Genomic DNA, 23792 nt, shown 5'->3' with positions numbered 1-23792 from the left:
TTTATGTGTAAACATAGCTAAGTAAAGAATATTCTTTATCCCAAATCTTGTTGCTTAGTAAGTTGGTCTTGACAAATAAGAAAAGAGAATAGTGAAAGCAAAGGCTGAGGTTTACAGAGTGATGGCTATCTATTAACACAGTGTGTGCATGCCACCGTGAATAATCTCAAGGGCACAGTCCCTCTTAATGCCAAAGGGAATGCCCTTGGGAATATGGGAAGACACATTAACCTTCCGGCTTTCAAAGAAACCATGAGTCAGATACACACCTTTCTCCTTAAGCATTTTTACTTCCTTCTGAAACTGTCTGGTTGAAGAAAAGGGTGCTCTGGGCATTGCTATTTAAAGAATCTCTTTTCTCAGAACCCATGCTTGATAAATCCCAGCCGTACCTTAGACGTGTCTCAGGGTTCACCTGCCATGCGAATGAAGAAGAAATCATTCTTGTCTCACAACCTAGTAGTAAAGAGAAACTTTAGAAATGAAACAAATTCACTTTCTGGAGAAATGGGAGTTGTGCTCTTCGTTTCTGTGTTTGTTTGATAGACCTTGAGATTTTTCTATTAAACATTTTCCTCAAGAGGAATTTTTATCATTGTTCCTAGCTTCGATCCTGTAATTGAAGGTGGGAAAAGAAAAAAAAAAAAAAGCAAAGTGAAAGTCTCTGTGGGAAATGATGAACACAGATATAAAGATTAAAAGCTCCTAAACCAGTGTTGGCCACCCTGGCAGGTTTTATTCTGGTTCCCCATGTAGAAACTGATGACACACACATAGTAGAGAGCAGCTTCCTGTTCGACTCATTCAGCTTGGTACACAATCATCAGAGGATCAGTGTCTCCCAACATGGCAGAAATGCAGGATACCAAAGGCCTGAGGGTGACTAATAAAAATAATCCAATAATTTGTTCTAAGGTTTAGAAAACAGTGCAACTTATTTTGTTCATTACAATTGGCATCCTTTAGCATATGGTAGCACCTACTTGTATAGTTCTGAGATTTACAAAGTAGAGTTTAAAGAGTTTGTGTCACAGAAACCTTTATTGTTATCAAATTGTCATACTTTGATGATTTAGAAGAGACTGGCTAAGGACATGTAAGATCAGTATTAGAGGTGTAAGTCCTGGTAGTCTAATGTATTTTTACAACGTTTCCCCATCCAGGGCTAGGAAAGGGTCGGCAACCATGGAATTCTTATACTCAGGGGGTGAATGGAAATAACTGGAATTCTGCTTCAAAAGGGGGCTGTATTAGCAGTGACTATTCTTCATTCCAGGTTATTCGTTTCTGCTGCCTGGAGAGATATTATAAAATGCAATTCTGGGTGATCTTCTTGGCAAGGGTAGCATCGCAACAGGTATACAGTTTGTAAGAATTGATCACCCCAGGCTTCACAGGGCAGCTGGACCATGATTCCACTGTAGACAGAAATGAACCTAATTCTAGAATAATGAAGGGAAATATTGCTCGAAATTGGTCGTTTTGTCTTATTTTCAATTTTAAATAGAACTGCTGATTTGAAACCAGGCGTTTATTTACTCTGTGCTTGGAATTGGTTTGAAGCAATTCAGCCTGAGCGTATGTGAAAAAAAAGTGATGTCATTCTAAGCAATGAACATGTTTTTCGAAGCTGTATCACATTTCAACACACACTCTTGAGTTTTCCGATTTCTCTTTTCTTCATCTCTTTCTTTATATTTCTCTTGCCCAGGGTTTCTCAACCTTGGCACCGTTGACATTTGGGGTGGATAATTCTTTGTTGCGAAGAGCTGTCCTGTGCAGCATCCAGGCCCTCTACATACTTGATGCCAGTAGCCAGTCCTCCTGCAGTTGTGCAAATGTCTCCAGACATTGCCTTATATCCTCTGGGGGGCAAAATCATCACCCCCTCTGAGGACCACTGGGGTAGATGGAAAGAAAAGAGGTCTGCAGATTGAGCCCTGAGAGCCCTGCAAACTTTAAAGCCTGGGGAGATGAAGAGGGAGCCAGCAAAGGAGAATGCAAAAAGAGCAGATGGTGGAGTTGGAGAAGAACTAAGAGAATACGGTGTCCCAGAAACCAAGTGAAGAACCTGTCACAGAAAAGGGGGCGTTACCGTCTCTGTCAAATGCTGCTGCTCATTAGACCACTTGAGCTGAAGCCTCCTTTAGGGATTTAACGTAAGAGTGATAAAGTATAGAACAAATGGATTGCTGCAAATAGGAAAATGCACTTGATGGAGCCTGTAGCATATATTTTAAGATTGAAATACAGAGGATGGTCACAAGCCAAATAATCTTTGTTGTTGAAAATAGTATAAAACGGCACTTTAGAACCTGTGACAGTCGGGATAAATTGAATACATGCTAATAATTTCTAACATATATTTCAGTGGAAATCCTAAGCTTTGGTGCCTAGTCCATTGTAAGGTAGTATATGATAAGTCATATGTTACTAATACGAGTTCAAGTACTGATATTTGTGAATTTATATATTTATGAGTGGCCTCCGGACAACCCATAACAGTGTGACTCTCAGCCCCTTGAATTCTAAAATGCTTTCTTGAGTTGGAGAGAAGAGACTGCTTTCGGATCTAGCAAACCAAAATTAAAGGATGAAGGTTTGCCAGCTGTAGGGGATTCCTATGTCACAATAGAAAAAGGGCTTTAGACCTTCCTATTATTCAGGGTAATCCATGTGGTGGGTTGAATAATAGTCTCTCTAAGATGTCCCTGTCTTAATCCCTGGAATTTGTATGTTACCTTACAGAGCAAAAGAGACTTTGCAGATATGAGTAGGGTAAGGACTTTGAGATGAGGAGATTATTCTGGAATATCTGGACAGGCCCAAAAAAGGCAAGGAAACAGATTTCCCCCAGAAGCTCCGGAAGGAATGCAGCCCTGGGAACACCTTGATTTTAACCCCACAAGACTCATGTCAGACTTCTGACCTTCAGAACTATAAGATAATACATTCATGTTGTTTTAAGCCACGAAATTTGTGGGAATTTGTCTCTGCAACAGTGGAAAAGTAATACAATCCAATTCATAAGGCAAGTTTTCCTCATTACCAACCTTCTCAAAGTTAGTGCCTGTAGGCCTTATTTATGTCACTGAATGAGAGTTCAGAGTTTGAAGTAGCAGTGTGAATACCCTAATCAAAATCTTGCCGTGTTATTATTTTCAAGAGTTTGCTTGGATAATTAGGTGATACCTATCTCATGGGTGAAAAAATGTCTGCCATTTTTACTACCTTGCTAATATGCCATTTCTTCTTCTTGTCATTGCTAGTTTTTACTCAGGTGTTATTTGTTATGTAAATTTGATTTGGTGACAAAAAAGTGTCCATGAGTTATACCATGAAATAATCATCATCATTGCTGAGCTGCTTTCTCCCTAATCCAGAAATAGTGTTTGGGACATATTTTCTCATTGCTTCCCCAATACCCTTTCAAAATTTATATCCAGGAGAAAGTTAGTGCAACGGTATATCTAATCACCCAATAGTTAACAGGAAAACAGGTAATATTTTCCTTGATAGTATTTTCCAGCTTCTTTAAAGTTGTCTGAAGCAATGAATGTCAACTCAAACTCTTTATAAATAGAAGGAGGTAGTTAACAGAAATGGATCATCTTTCAGTTCAAACAGTTTGCCCTTGAGTATAGAGAAAGTGCTCTCAGATTTGGGTATGTTTATGCTTATTTATATAGTTATCTGTGCAGCTGTCATTTTGATTTAAATCTGGGAACATTTTATGTCTGAATTGGATTTAATCTTGTAAACCCGAAATCCTGTTTCCATTCCATTGTGAATAATGATATGCTTTTTATAGTGTTTCTTCCCTTCTGGTTTTAGTCTCCAGCTCTCAGATAAATCTATTATCTACAGAACATTCGGGCTTCTGCAGGATAAAGACAAACAGAAAACAGATGTTTATATTTGACTCGGTTTTAGTTTTATATTTTTGACCTTTTATATTAGTTTTATATTTCTATGGTCAGCAGGCCATTTGAGTGGATGACAAGATTATTTTTTTTAAGCTTGCAGCCTTGACACAAGCCCATAATTATATGTTGTACAACTTTTGGCCCAAGAAAATTTCGTAGTCAGGGGAAAAAAAATCACTAATACCTCATTTATGTTATATAGTAGATTTTAAGGCTGTAAGAGATAAAATTTAATCTGGTGACAGGGGTGTCACTCAACTGCTCTTATTTAGTAGGAGCCATTTCAGAATTCTAGAATGCTTTCTGTATTATCTTTATTATTATATTTAAAAGTCATCAACAAGTGATCATTTCTTCATTGGAAATTCAGACGAAAGCTTTCTGTTTCTTAGAACAAAGGGCGTTTCTTTAAGGGCATTAGCACAATGAAACGGAATTGCTGATGAAACTACTATCTGGATTCTCTTTCTGCATGTTGCCTCTCCTGTTCAGAGCATACTGGTTTGTTTGTTTGTCTTTTTTATGGCCGCTAGAGTTAATGTTTTACCATGACTCGTATCAGTAGCTGATGTATTATATAAGACAGTTACGTGAAAATTGTAGCTTGAAGTGACAGTCGTTCCCAAAGAATCGGGATGAGAATATTGAGGGCAATACTCTCAAACAAAACAGAAGCTAGAAATTATCTTGTCGATGCAGGGCTCATTTTAAGTTTGCTTTGCGGTGGGAGGAGATTTGTCTAATTAAGACCACTGATACATTTTTGGCTCAATTTTTATTCAGAGATTATTCAGAGATTGTGGCAAGCTTTACTCTTTTTAAGGAGATGAGAAACCTCTGTCAAAGAATGCTTTCTTTCTTTGATTTACTATCCTCAGAAATCTTTGATTCTAACTTTGGCATTGATTCTTCCTGATCCGTTAGGTTAAACCATGTCTTCCAAAACAAAAATATTCTTGTACCTCTCCAGGATGCAATACTTCAGGATTAAAGCTGACCTTTAGGTGACAATTCAGGACACAGCTTGACTGACACAATGCCATGATTAGCCTAGCCATTTCCTAAACTTTTCTCGGAACAGGAGAATATTCATTCTTAAATAAAACTTTCAAGAAGGTCCCATCTGATAATTCCTGGGAAGAGCAGCAATTCATTAAAGAAGATCCTTCAGTTCATACACGTGCTTCAGTAACGCCTGCGGCCACAGGTGCTGGCAGTGTAAGTTGTGAGGAATATGCCAGAATGTTTTGACTTAGAGTAGTAGAGTCAAACTTCAGCCACATCTGCCCGCTGGAATAGAAGTCATTAATGCCAAATTTCTCTGTGAGCCTATCTTTTTTTTATTCTGCCCTCTCCCATCTCTAAGACTTTCAGTGCTCTCCACGGCTTAAGCCAGCATTCTCCATCTCTCTTTGTGGAATCTTCCCCCGTCTTCTTGCATCCAAGTCACATAATGTTATATGCATGAGTGAATCTATTCTTTTTTTTATTTTTAAAGCAGGAGGAAAGAAAAGAAAATTAAGCCACGAATTTCAGTATGTACTTTAATTATTAGTGGTAACAAATTACTGGCCACCTACCTTACAACCTATTGCAACCTTGAGCTAAGATGCAGTCCTAACTCTGCTGCAGTTTTCAGAACTCCACACCCTGTGACTTTCCCCTACACTTCCAACCTTGCTTTCCCCACTCCAAAGCATCTGCTTGATCTGATACACTCCTGGCTTAGCTCAGGCCTAACACCACTGCTTCTTCCCAGCCAAGATCACTTGCCGCTGTCCAGCCATCCAAAGCCTAAAGGGTCCACATCAAGCACCAACACACATATTTTTTCTGTCTTTCTAACCAGATTAGTAGAGGCAGAATTTTCTCCTTCATAGGGATTTTTTCCCCCCATTCAATGGCATACTAACCACACTGCAAATGAAAAAGATCATTAAATTTTGAATGGATGGATGTCAGCATTTTTCATCAACAACTGAAAGTATCTAGCTAGGGAAACAAAGGTAATTAATTGGTATCTGGCCAATTTAAGTATTAGAGAGATGGCATTTTTTATGGAGCTGTGTGTGTGTATATGTGTGTGTTTTTTTACACATTTTGAAAGTATTTTCTCCCCAAAGATCTTATTTCCAATTGTAAAAAGAAAGTGAACAGGAAAACAGAATTTGTCAAGATTTTTTTTTAAGTGGCAAGGGGAAAAAAGATATGTTGACAGGAAACATACAAGCAACATTCTACAACCGGTCTGGTCTGTCCTAAGAGGAGTGTACTTTCCTAGAAAGGATATGTAGCCATGTCATTAAATCCATTGTATTAATGTAACTCTACTTTGATTGTGACCTACTTCGGCAATAGAAAGACTGAATTACAAAAGAATGGTTTTCTCACCTTAAACAAAGAGAACCTGTGATCTTTAAATTAGCATCTAGGGGAAAGCAGGATGAGGAGCAGAGGTGTTTGCAACTCAAAGAAGCTCAGAAATCACACATCATTTGCTGGGTCAAACATAACAGATTAGAATTACACCCTTTTCTTTAGTCATGGCTTGTCTTGCAATTATAAAGTCACCATTCATTTGTATTAATTATGGACATATTCCACTATTCACAAAACTATTCTTTGTCAGAATTTCTGGGCACAGAGTTAATTCCCAGTTATAATTTACTTATGAATAAAAACTGCTGAAAATTTTCCACTATTTTTAATATAGAAAAATGCCTCTATGAACTCTTGGTGGAATTCTCAAGAAAGTGACACAGTCCAGCCCTGGCTAGAGCTCCAGGAGCACAACTTCGGGATCCCTCACCAGAAAACCTTCCTTTATATCCTTATCAAATTTTAACCACCATACACGTCCACTGAGTATCTTGTTGGCAAAAAGCAGTGTATTTCCTTCAGTCTCCGGGTCTTGTTGACCTCAAACAAATAGATGACCAGATATTTCTCCAGCAAAGATGGGTTTATTGGGGATCAGCAGAGAATTGCAATTTGGGGTCTACAACCATGGCAAGCCACGTGCAAGTCACCACAGAGGAAGGAAAGGAGAAAGGCTCTTATAGAGGGGAAAGGGAAGTGGGGAGGGCAGTCGTAAACAGAGTCCATGGCTTTTCATTGGCTGAGTTGTTGCCACGAAAGAAGAGGAGTCTTCTTTCTATTGGGCTCTGTTGTGGTTGGGGGCAGGAGAGCTCCCCCTTCTGGTCTCCTGACGCTATTTAATTGAGGTTTCTGTTCATTGGTTTTTACAGTCTGCAATTCATATGTGTCCTATAACTACTTTCAGAACCTTGAATTATTTTCTGACTTGAATCAGCAACGGAACTAAAGGAGAAACCTTAAAAGAGATGTGGCCTTACTGAGTAACATACTTTCTCAGCTTCAGTCTTCACGCATAGAAAGGTGGAAACTTTCTATGTACCAGGTAGATCAGCCAAAGTAGGAGATGCTTTTAGGTCTCCTTTTCTTTTCTTTCCTTTTCTCCCTCACAGCTTAATTTTCCCTTTCACAACTCCTTGTGTCTCACACATACACAGTAGCCGTAAAAACAAGGTCACTGACATAAAGGAGCTCAGGTCATCTCCCCAAGGTGCTCATTAGCAATTATCCTATGTGAAATGCTACCCACGTGAAAGTTTTGCCATTCTCAGATAAACTTGTCTGACTTCCAAAGGAGTGCAGGTCACCTGGCAGAGATCTTGATGTGAGCATTAAGGGACTCTAGTTACTAGGTACTGGTTTCAGTGGAATCCCAGGAGTTGGAAAAAAAAAAAAAAGCATTTGAATATATACATACCCTTTAAGAAGGCACAACAATAAATACAGATCATAAGCAGCTACTCAGAATAGGTCAGAATAGAAAAAGCATCTAGGAATGTTTTGGAACGAAGTACCATGATAAAGAAATCCAGCTCTTTAAGGATAAAGGATAAGCCATTGTTTTGATTAATTGCGGACTAATTATTATTCACATTCACTAATTATTTCATTATTCACATTGATGACAGAAGTAAAAGGGGAAAAAAGGGTAAATACAAGCATGACAAGCTCAAAGCATATCAGTATTTCATTTGCGTGATCCTTATTTGGTTGGTTACTTCGTAATTACAGCTACAGAATCACCTCCTGAAAACTACCTACAGTTAAAGGTTGTGCTATATGCTTGTGCATTTAAGACTTCCTAAACAAGAGTCCATACCATCTAGAAATTGCTAGTTATCTGGTAATAAAACAATGTAGTGTTACCATTATACCCAGCTATGGAGGCCTGTCACAATATGAAGTATGATGGGATTACTGTTGAAGCTTTAGGGAAGTCATCTATCCACATTAAATAGTAAGTGGGCCAGCGGCAAGTCATTATTCATCTTGACTATAACTGAACCTTTACCAAAGAGATACCAGAATGGAAAGATAGTTTAAATCGCCCATTTGCCTAAAGAAAAATTTTCTTCTAAGTAAAATGGAAAAAGCATAACATTCAACTATAAATGATAAATTTTGGTTACTCCATTGAAGAGGTAAGAGTTAATGCTTCCTTAGATGACTCCCTCTTTTAGAAGCAGCCTAAGCTTAGTTCTAACTTAACCCAAAGCATTATTTACCTTTTTTTATTTTTTGTGCATTTACTTATTTTTAGTACAATTTTAAAAGGTTACACTCCATTTACAGTTATTACAAAACAGTGGCTATATTCCCCGTGTTGTAAAATACAACCTTGTAGCCTATCTTATACCCAATAGTTTGTTCCTTCTGCTTTCTCACATCTTCACTGCCCCTCCCCTTCCTCTCCCCACTGGTAACCACTAGTTTGTTCTCTATATCTGTGATTCTGCTTCTTTTCTGTTATGTTCATTACTTTGTTGTATTTTTTAGATTCCATATATAAGTGATACCATACGGTATTAGTCTTTCTTATCTGACTCCTTTCACTTAGCATACTGCCTTCCAAGTCCATCTACTGTTGCCAACGCATTATTTAAATTTCACCATAGTGGAAGATTTATATAAGATACGATAAGTAACTTATTTTTATTATAGCACTTATAATTTAAAAAGTATCATTTCCTATTATTGACTGCCTGTGACCCAGATGTAACCTAGACAATTGATTTATGTTTACCTACCTGCTTGGTCACGGCCATTACAATTTTTGGTAGTTTTGACCAATATGCAGTATGTGGCCACGTGACCCTGAGCAACCAATGTCATCGGCACCCGCCCCGCATTTCCTCTTCTGTAGAACAAGGAAATTTGTCCCTCGCAATTCTCAAATTCTGCATGTTTATGTTGATTGACTTGTTTGTCCTAGCTGTGTGGAATTGAAGATTCTTAAAGAGATCTTTAGAAAACATGCAAAAAAGAATGGTCCTTGCCAGGAAGCTAGTAGTCCATTAGGGCTAATTCTCGTTCTAGAACTGAAGAAATTTGAGGAAGAAATACAGAGAGAAGATTTTTATTCTTTTGCTGGTTCTTCAAGGCACATTATTTTTCCCTTAGGCTAGAATGATAGGATCATACGGACAGTCACTTAACTTGGTTCATAACTGTAAGTAATGTAATTAATCTGACTATAACCAAACTTGGAATTAGATGGACTGCAAGAGAAAGAATGATAAATGATTGTAAGGAAGAGTTTTCAGTGGTGTATATAGTGAATTTGTTATGCAGGAGGTGAAGAGGGTTGTGACCAAAGTGTTCCACGCCCAGAAAATAGGACAGTTGAAACAAACCTGTAGAGATTTCTCTTCATCTTTTCACAGTTAAACATTGTGCCGCAAAGTTGCACAACAGCCTTGCAAGTCAGAAGGAGGGTTTGAGGAATTCTTATAACTTAGCAGACACACCCTTCTTTCCTCCAAAGGTTTACCACAGGCGAGCAGGGAGATCTGAGGCTGCTTAACCTCTAAGCCAGGTTCCTAAGCCATAACATGGAGATGATGTTTTACCTACATTAAGGATGATTAGGAGGATTAAATAACAAAGGTTTTTAGCACTATCTCTACCCACAGGAATCACTCCCTAAATCATAATACCATGATTATTGTCACTTATCATTTAGAAGAGAATATATACTTTTCCATGTTACTATTATCTACATTAACTTCATAAATTTTGTGTTTCTTGAGTGAGTCCTTGCTTATATGCATGTAAATGCAGTGATTCTGACATTTAAAGTAATGCCATACACTTGCAAACTTCAAAGAAGTAAAGCAATAAATATAGTTATGGCCAAAAATACTCTCTTCTTGAAATGTTCAATAGTTACAGTTTCCATAAAATCATCTCATTTCCACTTCTGTTTGAAATATAGAAATAGTCTCTTTCTTTCTGGAGGAAGAAAATGGATGGTATGTTTCTTTCTGAATATTTTATTCTTTAGTTATTAAGACATTACTGGGAAAGCACAACTGTTCATTTACTCAGTTAGTGTTCACTGAGCCCCCATGTGCCCAGGTGCATAAATATTTTCCCCTATTAGAAAATTTGATATGACAAGATCGTGATCATTCAACAGGTGTTTATTAAGCACTTACTGTGTGCCAGGTCTTGTGTTTCCAAGAGTTTGCGACACTCGGTGGAAGTGATTTATTTGACACTATTTACCAGCTGATTTTGGGAATCACTGCTTTGTTTGGTGGGGTTCAAGGTAGGTCACTTGCACTCACTGGAGGAGGAGTGATGCTTCTGTAAATAAGAAGATCCCTCATGAGTCAGCAATACATGGTAGTGGTTAGTGGAAAAAATATGAAGCCTTTTACAAGTAATGCTCTTCAGTTAATGCATTTTGCTTTTTGTATTATATCTTGTATCTTATTTTTCAGCCCTTTCCATTTTAACCTGAGTGAGGAATACCCATTTTAAAAGAAACATTGCTTTATCATATCAGAAGGTATAGCAGATGTTTCCGTTATTTACACAGCCTCTGTTACTTTCTGTTGAATCCAAGTCTACAAAAGCTTTGTGTTTTTTGTTCTTTATGCATTATCAGTACTATTGTTCACTTCTCCTTGGTATAATACTAAACCAGCAGGACATGCAGATTTTATTTACTTAGTCCTTCCTGACTGAAACTCCCACCGAAATCTGACTAACAAAAAGAGAAAAGGGGCTTCCCTGGTGGCGCAGTGGCTGAGAATCTGCCTGCCGATGCAGGGGACACGGGTTTGAGCCCTGGTCTGGGAAGATCCCACATGCCGCGGAGCAACTAGGCCCGTGAGCCACAACTACTGAGCCTGCGCGTCTGGAGCCTGTGCTCCGCAACAAGAGAGGCCGCGATAGTGAGAGGCCCGCGCACCGCGATGAAGAGTGGCCCCCACTTGCCGCAACTGGAGAAAGCCCTCGCACAGAAACGAAGACCCAACACAGTCAGAAATAAATAAATAAATAAATTAATTAATTAATTAATTAATTAAAAAAAAAAAAGAGAACAGGGCCCATGGGCCCCTGTGTTCCATTATCTTTTTTGTTAATCTTGTGTTGTCTCTCCATTCTTAATATTGCTTGAGTTCTGTTTGTTTCCCAGAGTATTTTAAAGCAAATCCAAGACATATAATTTCACCCATAAATATTAACTGATAAGAGCTTTTAAGATTATGAGTGATAACTTTCTGATTTTATTTTTATTTTATTTTATTTTATTTATTTATTTTTTTTTTGGTACGCGGGCCTCTCCCTGCTGTGGCCTCTCCCGTTGCGGAGCACAGGCTCCGGACGCGCAGGCTCAGCGGCCATGGCTCACGGGCCTAGCCGCTCCGCGGCATGTGGGATCTTCCCAGACCGGGGCACGAACCCGTGTCCCCTGCATCGGCAGGCAGACTCTCAGCCACTGTGCCACCAGGGAAGCCCTTAAAGATTTTTTTGGTAAACAATTGGTTTGCTCAAATATAGATCCAAAAAAGTTCTGCATGTTACCTTTGATTGTTATGTCTCTCAAGTCACTTTTAATCTAGAGCAGTCCCAGATTTTGATTTCTTACCACTGACATTTTGAAGAAATAAATTCAGCTGTCCTACAGAATGTCCAAAGTTTGGCTTTATCCCCTATCTTTCCTATAAGCAGGTAGTAAAATCAGATATTTGATGAGATTCAGGCTCAAGGTTTTAGGCCACTGTACTGTAGGTTGTTCTGTGTTCTTCCTATTGCATTGTATGATGTCTGACAGGCCTATTATTGATGATAATACTGAAATTTAATACCTGCCTCCCTTGGTGGAGAAGATGTCAGGAATCCATCTTGGGGGGGCTTTAAGTCACGTAGCTTAATTTTAGTGTTTCAAATCATCAAGTATTTCTCCAAAATCATTTTTTAGTATCATTAGCCTATTAGGAAGATGACATTTTAAAAGGCCTTCTTGTCCTACGACACAACTCTGTCACCTAATATTTTATTTCCAATAAAAATATTTATTTATTTCCAATAAAAATTCATCTATCTAAATGGTCCAACAAACTCTGAAAAATAATTCTCTCAGTGAAAAGGTTTCTTTTTTACCTCAGTGCTATGTTGTTGAAATGTTTATAGTTATAGAGCCCAAAAAGAAAATCTATCCTGATATGGGTTGGTTAATCCAGATGACCTAATTTGTCAGGAGAGGATTCAACAGCCGCCATGTTGCCGAATGGATAAACATTCTCTCTTCAGTGAAGGGGGCACATTCCCAAGAAGGTTTTTGGTGCTTAGCAAGAGGAGAGTGGTATAAAAGTTGATGAACAATGAATAAATATAAAATTCTAATGGATAAAAATAATTGCTTAAAGATCTTTATTTCATAAGATTTTGGTTTTCTGTTTGTTCATAGGAAGAAATCTTTCCTGTTTTCCGCTCTGTATGCTGCCTTTATCTTCGGTGGTCGGCACCTAATGAACAAACGGGCGAAGTTTGAACTGAGGAAGCCATTAGTGCTCTGGTCTCTGACCCTTGCAGTCTTCAGGTAGGTTTCTTTGTTTTGTTTGTTTTTTTTTCATTTTCCAAATAAAATCCATCCATTTCATCAGACTCCGCTGAAAGAAGCAACAATCGAACATTTTATCATACATCTCATATTTTTGATTATTAAGGGTGTAAAATAAACCCGTGTCCAGAGGGAAAGCCTTCATCGCAACCAAACTTACCACACTGTACTCAGGCTCTAATTTTGAGAGCTCTCAGGCCATCTCCTTTCTTGTGCAAACTGTTCGTGCAGTAATTCAGTTTATGTCTTAGGACTAGAAGCAGAGCATCAACTCCATTATTTTCGTCATATAAGTATAAATGAAGGGCTAAATGGAAAGCCACAGCAGTAAACTGTGGAAGTGTATGGTAGAGTAGGGTTCCAGTGTGGTGGGCATGCTGATACTGACTAGTACTTAATCAAAAATGGCTTTCAGGCACGTGACCAGACACCGGACACCTGTCTGTGTTAGTATCACTAGACCAGAGAATGTTTTTGTTCCGCATCCCCCAAAGTATCCTCCACCCTCACTGCCTGAACTGCCTCGCAGGCACAGGCTTTTGCAGCCAAGTCTGACTTTGCGCTGGCTAAAACTCATCATAGAGGCTGTCAGAACGAGACCTGGTCTCTCCAGGGACATCTGCCAGCCAACATCCAGACCCACACCTGGAAGCCTGAAGGAACATCCCTAGTTTTGTAATATTTGGCAATCATAAGACGAATTAGCACACAGCTGGTGTCCAAACAGGTGCCAGAATTTACCTTCAGTGCTAACAAAGGCACCTGTTCTATTTGTGTTTTGCTTGTCAAAACCAGCAAGTTGATAACTAGGCTTGGGGTGTAGGGGAGCAGGTATAGATATGCTACAGAATAAAAACCTGTTCACTTTAATATTTAGGAGCATTTCTACTTTTTTCATGTTACATATTAACTGCTCTACTGCTAAGGAGAAATCGATGGTATCATTAAAAGCCTCTCATTAGTCACTTGAGGCTTATGAAAGATGATCAGGCAGGAGGAGGATTTTTGCAAACTGATGATCTGTACGTCTCCATTAGGTTGGCTCCCTGCAACTGCAATACTCCTTTGCTTGCTACTACCGCATGCACGCTTTATTTCGGTGCATTTTGTAGGGTGCAACATTTGAGGTACTTGTGATTTGACTCTGTCACTAAAGACTCCTGCCATTTCAATATGTATCAGGTTGGAATTCTCTAATACAAAGCAGCATTTTCATTTTTATTTACATTGAAGGCTCACAGTATGCCTCACCTAAAGTATTTTGATATTTGAGGGAAAAATTATGCTAATGATGCCTTTCAGCAATTTACAGATCTTTCGGCATCCCTTGAGTCTTTATGTTGTGTTTTTGTTTTGTTTTGTTTTCTGCGGTACGGGGGCCTCTCACTGTTGTGGCCTCTCCCGTTGCGGAGCGCAGGCTCAGCGGCCATGGCTCACGGGCCCAGCCGCTCCGCCGCATGTAGGATCTTCCCGGACCGGGGCGCGAACCCGTGTCCCCTCCATCGGCAGGCGGACTCTCAACCACTGCGCCACCAGGGAAGCCCTGTCTTTTTGTTTTTGTTTTTGTTTGTTTTTTTTGCGGTACGCGGGCCTCTCACCGTTGTGGCCTCTCCCGCTGTGGAGCAAAGGCTCCGGACGTGCAGGCTCAGCGGCCATGGCCCACGGCACCAGCCGCTCCGTGGCACGTGGGATCCTCCTGGACCGGGGCACGAACCCGTGTCCCCTGCATCGGCAGGTGGACTCTCAACCACTGCGCCACCAGGGAAGCCCCTGTTTTTGGTTTTTTTTTTAACCTTAACATATATAAGCAGAGAAGGGAGTTCAAGGACCCCCATGCACCTGTTACCCTGCTTAAACAGTTATCAACAGTGTTAATCTTATTTCGTCTATATCCCTACCAACCTCTCCCTTGTCCCCAAGTTATTTGGAAGTAATACAGACTCAAATATTTCTGAATGAAATGATACCATTTCTAAAAGTAGTCTTATTAAAAAATCGATCACAGTATCATTACCTCATCTAAATTAGTAATAACTTTTTATTATTGAGTGTTCCCGTTTCTCCAGTTGTCTCATAAATGGTTCTTTTTTATTACAATTTATTTTTAAGAATCCTGACCTAACTGACATACACACTACTATATATAAAATAGATAACTAATAAGGACCTAAAAAATATAAACAATCCTGGTCCAGATAGGTTCACACGTTTCCATTGGTTGATTTCTTTCAACTAAGAGGTTTCTTCCTTCCTCTCCAAGCCCCTCCTCCCACTCATAATCCATCCTTTGGAGAATCCAAATCATTTTCCTTTTAGAGTTTCCCCCAGGCTGGATGTTACTGGATGTTATTCTTCTGTCCCCTGTATTCTTTGTTAGCTGTTAGTTAGATCTAGAAATTTTATTATATTTAGGTTTAATGTTTGACAGAACTTTTTACAAGAAGTTAGTGTAGCAAAGGCAGGATAAATGCTTGATTCTTTGGTCATATTTAGCAGTTTCAAAAAAAATTTGATTACTTAGCATGTGAATAATGGGTTTTTTAAAGTATCGTTAAGAGCTCATAGATTTATCCTTTTTTACATGTCAGTGATTTTGAGATGAATTTGGATTTGGTGTATTGTAGTCCATTGCCGTTATTCTTTTAGATGCTAAGTTATCCCATGTTTGGCCAGTGGGAGTTTCTTCAGATTGGCTCCTGAATCCTTGTCCGTGTACTGAGTAGTGCTCATAGCTTGATTTTGTGTATGTGTGTGCATGTTTGTGTGTGTATGGGGGCGGGGGGCAGGGATGACAAGCTGTTGTGGGCCAAGCGTGTTGCCTATTCCTTGTCCAGAACTGGAACCAGTCATTTCTCAAAGGATCCCAAGTTCATCCCAAGTTCCCTTGGGAAAGGGAGATAGTATTTAGAAATGACTCTCTAAGTACTAGGGGTGGTTGTCCCTAAGGTAGTTCTCATTTCTAGGCCTCTCAGAGGGCAGAAATAGAAAATGTTTTATTTTTTGAAAGAAATGTATCCAGAGTTAGTACTGATACTTCCAATTCATATTTATGCCTAGAGAGTTTTTACTTAATTACCTCATTTCTCCTTCCTCCTATGCCAAAATCCAGGTTCCCAATGTCAGCCAGTAGTTACTCATTTACTTACCCCACAATGCATATGCGATAGTTGTTAACACTACCAAGTCTTCTTCAGATTGACAGGTTCTAGTTGCATCTTCCATTTCCCTAATTCTATTTGTTACTTTACTTTCTTCAGAGCCACGTTTTGTATAAAATTTTAAAAGCTGGAACTACACAAAGGCGTCCAAGCATGGACTCTCTAGGGTCTTGTAAAAATTTATCATAATATTCTAATCAGTTATTTGGAAAACATTAGTATGGAATTCTCTGGTTGTATCAGTTGAACATGGTTCCATGTTAGGAAGAGTATATTGAGGTTTCTCTGTGCTTAAAGAATTCTGGTCAACAGTGTATTGAATGAAAAAGGCTACATACAGAATGATTTTTTATGTAATGTTTATGTAAATTTTACTCCTAGACATGAAACATGCTGTTCATTAACACATTTAAGTATTTGTAAAGTATCTAAAAAGATACTGGAAAAAAAAAAAAAAGATACTGGAAGAAAATATACTCAATTCTTACATCTATGGATGTGGAAAGGCAGAGGAGACAGGATTTTATTGATTGCCTACTATTTACTGGAAAATAAAGCGGAAAAACTTTCAGTGCTTGTAGAGCTTGGCTCTAGTGGACTGGTAGTTTGGAAGCAGAGAGGATTTAAATTTTTTTTGCTATGCGTTATCTTCCTTTTCAAAACAAATGAAGCAAACATACTGTTGACAACCCGATTCTGGATATTGGCTGTTGATTATTCTTTGTGCTTCTCTGCATTCAAAACATTTTCTAAAGTATACACACATGCATATACAATCTCATACACAGCCTAGAGAATCTCAAGTGATATTTGCTCTTTATTTTAGAATCCAAATAGCTTTTGAATGAACTTGACATAAAGCATCAAAAATAAGCTCTTCTCACAAACAGATGTTTTGATGGGTATTAATAAAAATCCTCCTATCTTGATCATATAAGATAACCTCGTTATTACAAGAATATGTTTTTGTAGAAAATTTTGAATGGCCCTTAACTATAATTCACAAATTTTTAAATCCACCTGTAAACGGTGTCTAATATAGAAGTATACAAAGTCCTTACACAAGAGACAGTCCTGCATCAGATGGTATGCAATTCAGTAGGACGTTAAGAACCAAACATCTACTCCACTGCCCACTCCTTACTACTAATAGGATGTGATGTCATAGATTTGGAAAAAGAAGGAAAGAGAAAGAGAACCAAACTTTTCTGTTAGAGGAATTAGAAATGAGGGGGTGGAGGGCAAAGAACAGTAAGATTTTTCTGATAAGTGTTTCTATATATTTTACTGCTTAGAACTAATATCTTCCCCCCAGCTTTCAAGCTTGCCTATTAGCTCTTTATAGTAACTAGAGACCCAACTGTGACGTATTTCCGGATACTCCAAACTGTGTTTACTCATGAACTAAGACAACTGGGTGGAAATTAAATCAGATATGTAGGCTCCCTAAGCAAAAAGAAAAACCCTCTCTTCTTACCGCTCTGCTTCAGAAAGAAGTGGGGGTTTTTGTATAATTTGGCGAGCATTACCTGTAGAATGTTTTCTTTCTTTCTCTTTACCTTTGGGTGTTGACTGAATATGATAGCAGACTTCATACAGGCTGAATACAATATAATTTATTGAAAGCTGTTATAAGTTTTGAAGGAGTAGATAGAATATGATCAAGTGAGGTGTTCCCTAGGCCCGCCATGGGTTTATTTCATTGGAGAATGATTTCTCTGGGGTTTTCTTGACAATTTCTTCCCATTACCCACAAACCCTGCTTCCCCTTTTAGATCTAGGCCATCAGCTTCTGGTGTCAATTAGTCTTTAAGGATATGACTGGGTGGGGCACAGCAGCCTACTTCCACCCAACCCAAGGATAAGCATTTCCTTATTTGATGAGATAATTCCAGGTGGCGTTTGTTGGCGCTGCATGTTTGAATATTTCCTTAGGGTAAATTCTGAGAAAATTTCTGGTAACTTGAATTAGTAAGTCCTTTAGATGAGACTGTTGCTTATGGCAAACAGCATCAAACCCTTCAAGGTGCCAACCATCCATTCTTCCCAGACGCTGCCGAGTCTTTAAATCATGTTGCTATGACATCTCACCTGGGTCACTTCAGTTGATTTGTAAAGGACTTTCTATGTGTTGATGTAATAACTTCAAACTCTTCTAGATTGGGTGCAGATGTGTGCGTGCTTCTGATTCAAGCAGCCTTTACCAGGTATCTGTCTGGCAGTGTTTTCCTCTCATTGGCAGCATACGGAGCCTTCTTCTAGGTCTCTGACCCAGAGCAGGTCAAAGCAGGTTGTCTAGTCAGTGCATATTAGTGTTAATTACTTTGTGCTGCTTATGTATAGAGGCCAATGTCACACCTGCTTCAAATATGTTTATTCCTGTTTCCTGGTGATTCACTTTGGCCTCAATTGCTTTATGCTTTATTTGCTCAAAGCCAGATAGTCTCACTTTATAGTTTGACTTTTTGCCTTGTTATTAACAAAAAATTTTCCCTGTTGAAACTCATTTTTATTTCCTGGCCATATTTTTATTTTGTCATTGAATTTCATCTTTGGCTTAAGTATAAGATATATTCAAGACGAATAGAAAATTACTCTTTTTCTTAGTAAGATTTTCATGAACAAAGAGCTTATATATAGCATAGGACACATTCAGAAAAGTATGTTTAACAGGGCAGAGCAGCAGATGAATGGCATTTAATCAAATCTATTCGTGGTTTTATTTATACACACACCCATCAATATTAGAAGAATTATTGGCAAGTGCCTTATTTTTAAAGAAACAGATATATAGTAAAACCAACTGAAACTGTTCAGATGAGAAAAATATGACACTTTAAAAACCCATTTTTTTTTTTTGCGGTACGCGGGCCTCTCACTGCTGTGGCCTCTCCTGTTGCGGAGCACAGGCTCCGGACGCGCAGGCTCAGCGGCCATGGCTCATGGGCCCAGCCACTCCGCAGCATGTGGGATCTTCCCGGACTGGGGTATGAACCCGTGTCCCCTGCATCGGCAGGCGGACTCTCAACCACTGCGCCACCAGGGAAGCCCTAAAAACCCATTTTGAAGGAGTTAAGCACGTCATTGACTTGTAAAATGATGAAACGTTGAAAATGACAAATTTCAGAGCTCAATTTATACTCGAGCACCTTGTATCTAGTATTTTGCTATATGGTTGCCAGAAGTGGTCCTTAATCCACAGAGAACAACATTACAGATAATGATTACGGTAATATTAATGATATAAAGGAAATGGATACATAAATTATAAGTGTCATAGGAGAAAAGCTGCTATTTTATCAATAACAGATTATAAATTTCACATTTTAAGAGGTAGCGTCAAAAGGGCAAAAGTAACAAAGCAAAAGATACTTCTAGAAAGCATATGCTGAGAAGTAGAAAAGCGAAAGCTGATGAATAATCATGGGAATGTGATACCACGTATGAAAAGTTTAATAACCCATAGCATAAAAACAATGTTTAAAAAGTTCAGGGTAGTGATTATATCTTTCTGGAGGCAGGGAGAGCGATGGGATCAAAGAGGGTCCAAAGGAGGCTTCCACTAATTTTGTATGACTTTGTCATTACAAAAAAGTTAAATAAGAAAAAGATAACTGTGTTTGATTCAAGTGTGGATAGCAACTAAAAGAAAGCTAGCAATTGTAGTCATTTTATAAGATTCTGGCAAAATGCAGGTGTATGTTAAACAAAGTAAGTTTATATCAAAACACAAACTTTGTACCCTATTGGTCCAAACACACACCCCAATAATGGCAGATTTATAGTTGGAATTAAGAATGTTTTTTGTTTTCTGTTTTCTGACAGTGACCCTGAGTTCATTGTGTATGTGTAGCTGGAAGGATAATTTGGGAACCTTTCTTTTGGCCATTTATTGTGACACTAGTTGAATCACTTGACTCATTTTGAAAAACCAAGAGCAATTATATAAAGAAATGGCAACTCTCCATCCTTTAAAGTGAGATAGAACCTATAAACTAGAATCCGTACTTCCTGGTGTGCTCTGGGTAACCATAGTTTTATGCCTAGTGTCTTGGTGTAATTATTAACAGCTCCCCTTTCACTCTAGAAAATGGCCCACTTTGAATGGTAAATGATATGGTTAATCTGTTTATAACCCACTGAAGAATTGTGTTGGCTTCATAAAACAGAAAAAGGGAAAATTCTAACCATCATTTGCCCAATTACCCCTAACAAATCTTTATTTTTAGTATTGACCTCTTCTCTGAAATTTGCTCTTCTGTTTATAACATTTCCAAACGTGTGACATATCATCACTCGCATTTAAAATATTCAAACCAGATGCCTTTTTGATAATCCTTTAAAATTTCTCAAAGTTTGTCACTACTTTCCTAGTGAACATCTTTAAGTCATTCAAAATACTATAAAAATAACTCTTTCAACTGGTCACCAAGTTGTAAAATTCTTCTTAAATATCTCGAGTAGCTGTCTCATCTCCATTTCCACACCAGACACTCCAGTCGTGGCCTCCATCACTTCACATCTTAAGTATTACAGACCACCAATTCCTGTTTCCCAAATGTTTTCTCCATCCAAGCTACTCACATACCATATCATTTCTGTGTTTAAACCTTAATTGAAATGCCCTTTTCTTTAGGTTGAAACTTCAACCTGCCCATAAAAAAATTACAGTCTTTCCTTGACAGACCTTTCACCATTGCCCTATGCAAACGTTCCATTCAAGATGACGTATGTCTCTGATCATTGACCCCAAAACAAACATACTTTGCCCATGCTCATTTCTTGTCTTTGAACCTATTATCCCTCCGCTTTCTCCATTCTTCCTCCATTTTTTTTCTTTAAGTCTTATTCATCTTAATTTAGGATGTCTTCTCTATAAAGGCTTCTCTGATCATTTCAGCCCATATCTCAGCTTCTACCGACCTTGCTGTTCATCATCATTTAACCAGGCTGTATGCTGCCTTACCTATGTACCCGCTGGGAGGCCATGTGAGTTCCCTGGAGCCAAAATTGTGTCTGGCTGTTCCTGGAACACCTTGGCACACACACAGTTTCTGAATTAATGAATACAAATCTCACACTTGGCCACTTCTCCAGTCACGTGTAATCGACATTTTTATTCATTCCACTCGTTCGCCCTCTATATTTCTTGTATCAATTGCCGCAGACATGCCCCAGTCCAGTCTTCCTTTAGTATCAGGGGGCTTCACCTGTAGAAGTAGAAATGTGCTTCAAGAAATCTGGGATTGACGTCATACAGTTGGAGGAGCCTTCCAGAGGCCTGCAGGGCACTATACAGTGGGGCCTTTGTTACTCTCTGACCTCTCCTCCTCTCCCCTCTCTCCTCTCTCAGGCCAGAGTGGCAGCTGTGCTGTTCCTCAAACATGCTAGCAAAGCTGCTGCCTCAGGGGTCTCCCACTTGCCGCCCCATCTGCCCAGAACATTCCTTGCCCAATATTCTAACGCCTTGTCCGTCTCCTCCTTCAGACCTTTGCTCAAATTTCGCCTTCCCCTCACTGTCTAAAATGACAATATCCCCCACCTTCTCTCCTCCTTTTCCTTGCCTGATTTAGTTTTCTCCTTGACGCGTATCACCTTCCGGCCCACTATATATATAGTGCTAATCTTATTCATTCTCTCTCCCCTCCTACTCAACTTTGAGTTCCATGAGGGCAGAGACTTTTGTCTGATTTTTTACTGTGTCTCTAGCGTCCAAGCAGGTGTTGAATAAATTGTTAGCTTTCCAAAATGAAAACGGGAAGAGAAGAGGTTTGTAAACGATTGTTAGTAAGTTTCCTCACCTTCTTTGGAAAGTCTTTTCTCCCAAGGGGGAAATAGGATATTTTTTCTGCTTTTCCCTTGAATCCAGGAACAATGTGGATTTTCAGGTATTTCCAGGAAGATAATGATTAGATTAACTAAATTCATGATATTTTGCTTTTTTAAAAAAATATATTTTTTAATGTCCATTATGAGGGAGAATTTGGAGCTACTGGCAGGGAAGTTTAGCAAGGAAAGCCAGGAGAACAAGCATCACCCTGCTTTGCAGGTGGTACTTTGCCCTCTAGCAGGCTGACCCCTCCTTCCTTACCTGGGGATGGCACAGACCTGCAGGTCTCTCTGCTGCTCCAGATTTGCCTTCCAAATTAAGAAAAAAAACCCATTCCTAGTATAATGATCTAGTCCAAATAGGAGAAAAGTGTACAGGTTATTGTTAATGTAGTAAGTTTTTAGAGGACCCAGACTGTCCCCAGTGTGATACCTGAAGGGAGCTGCATGTTAATATAAGTCCAGGCAGCAGTGGCCTCTCCTATTCCCAGAACTACCGTCCACTTGACAGCCTTTGCTTCTTTACAGTTGGAAATGCTATCCAGTAGTCATAGTTTCAGTAAATAATTTTTTCTACTTATAAGAGTGAGAATTCTCTGTTTGTAAAACTGAAAACCATGGAAAAGCACAAACGCAAAACCTTTCATCTCACTACCCACAGATATTTGCTGTTAATATTTTGGTGCATGCCCTTTCAATAATTTGATGTTAAGCTTGAGATTCCTTTATCATAATTTTAATTCTCTGTAATCCATTAATATATTTGAGTTTGGACAAAAATAGGACTTCAGTAATATGTTTGTAGTTCAGGTGCTATAACAACTTAAAACAGTGACACACAAGGCATTTTAAATCATTTTACCGAAAGGAATTAGTATTTAAATAGCTGGGATAACATAGCTTTTCTGAAACTTGTGTGAGAAATAACATGAGCGTTCTCGACGAGATGTCACAGTAATTTAGGATGTAAGTATAATAACTTCTGAAGCATTTGTTAAGGATTATTTTGAGTTAAGGATCACTTTGCTTATAAACGTTTGGTATTACCTCACAAATCCTTAAAGGATCCTTCTTGTTTAGCAGAGTTGACAAAAAAATATAAGATTTTGAACAAAAAATTGAATCCTTAAAAGAATCTTTAGACCTAACTTTTAATAAAATTGCCTGATTGTGTAATCTGGAATGCATCAGGTGATGTGACATCCCATCCATTATTAAGATGAAGTAACCGCAGTAACCACAATTGTAGATTGGCTGAAAAAAATGAATAACATGGAAAAGTACTAGAAGTTTATTCTGGAGAGGCCTGTTTGCAAGCACAGAATGAACTGAAATATGGAGAGATTAAACTTCCTTCCTCTCGTGGTCCACGTGTCCTCAAGGCATGGGGGTGAGTTAAGGACTATAGGAAAGACATGAGATTAGGGTTCAGTAAAGAAACATCGGTAACTCACCCTAGGGTTTAACCACAGCTGTTAGATCAATGGAAATATGAAACAGTTATTGCAGGCCCCTTCTGACCTCAGTCTTGAAAGTATCGGCAGTCCTTTCACGAGAGCTATCAATTTTTATTCTCTGTATTTCAACCAATAACTCCAAATAGTAACTGCTCGTCTATTTTTGATGATGCTGTGAAGCTGACAGGCTGCCCACATCCCACTTGATTTTGTATGTGAAAGAGGGGGCCCAGTTTTCTCCCTGGTAACCAGCAATTCTTTTAGCCCGTGCCACCAATAGATGGATTACTTTAATCCACCGCTGGTTCTTCTTGGAACTCGTTCCCTACCATTTGTTTCCAAAACTCTGTGAGTGCAAATTGGTGGGGACTGTTGGATCCCTTCTTCTCATCACTTAAGACTGAGTTGTCACGTATGGTAGAGGCTGCGGTACCAAGCAACCCTCACGGTATTCATTGCTATCCACTATTTT

General features: G+C 38.9%; 1 protein-coding gene across 7 annotated transcripts in view; it reads left to right on the top strand.

Annotated features, from left to right (window-relative positions):
* Window positions 1–23792, top strand: part of LOC112397675 (elongation of very long chain fatty acids protein 6) — a 133054-nt gene that overhangs the window by 65662 nt on the left and 43600 nt on the right. For 6 of the 7 annotated variants that reach the window (XM_024741934.1, XM_024741935.1, XM_024741933.1 and 3 more), the window contains one exon: window positions 12724–12855. In XM_024741934.1, the coding sequence (XP_024597702.1) occupies window positions 12785–12855 (71 nt within the window). In that variant the 5' untranslated portion in view covers window positions 12724–12784. Of the gene's footprint in view, window positions 1–9324; window positions 9472–12723; window positions 12856–23792 lie in introns of those variants that run through there. The other variant, XM_024741936.1, reaches the window with a different exon arrangement.

Source organism: Neophocaena asiaeorientalis, unplaced genomic scaffold (assembly GCF_003031525.2).
Source record: "Neophocaena asiaeorientalis asiaeorientalis breed wild unplaced genomic scaffold, Neophocaena_asiaeorientalis_V1.1 scaffold534, whole genome shotgun sequence".
In the NCBI taxonomy this organism is placed as follows: domain Eukaryota; kingdom Metazoa; phylum Chordata; class Mammalia; order Artiodactyla; family Phocoenidae; genus Neophocaena; species Neophocaena asiaeorientalis.
The sequence above is the reverse complement of the archived record's forward strand: the minus strand, read 5'-3'. Positions and strand labels throughout refer to the sequence as shown.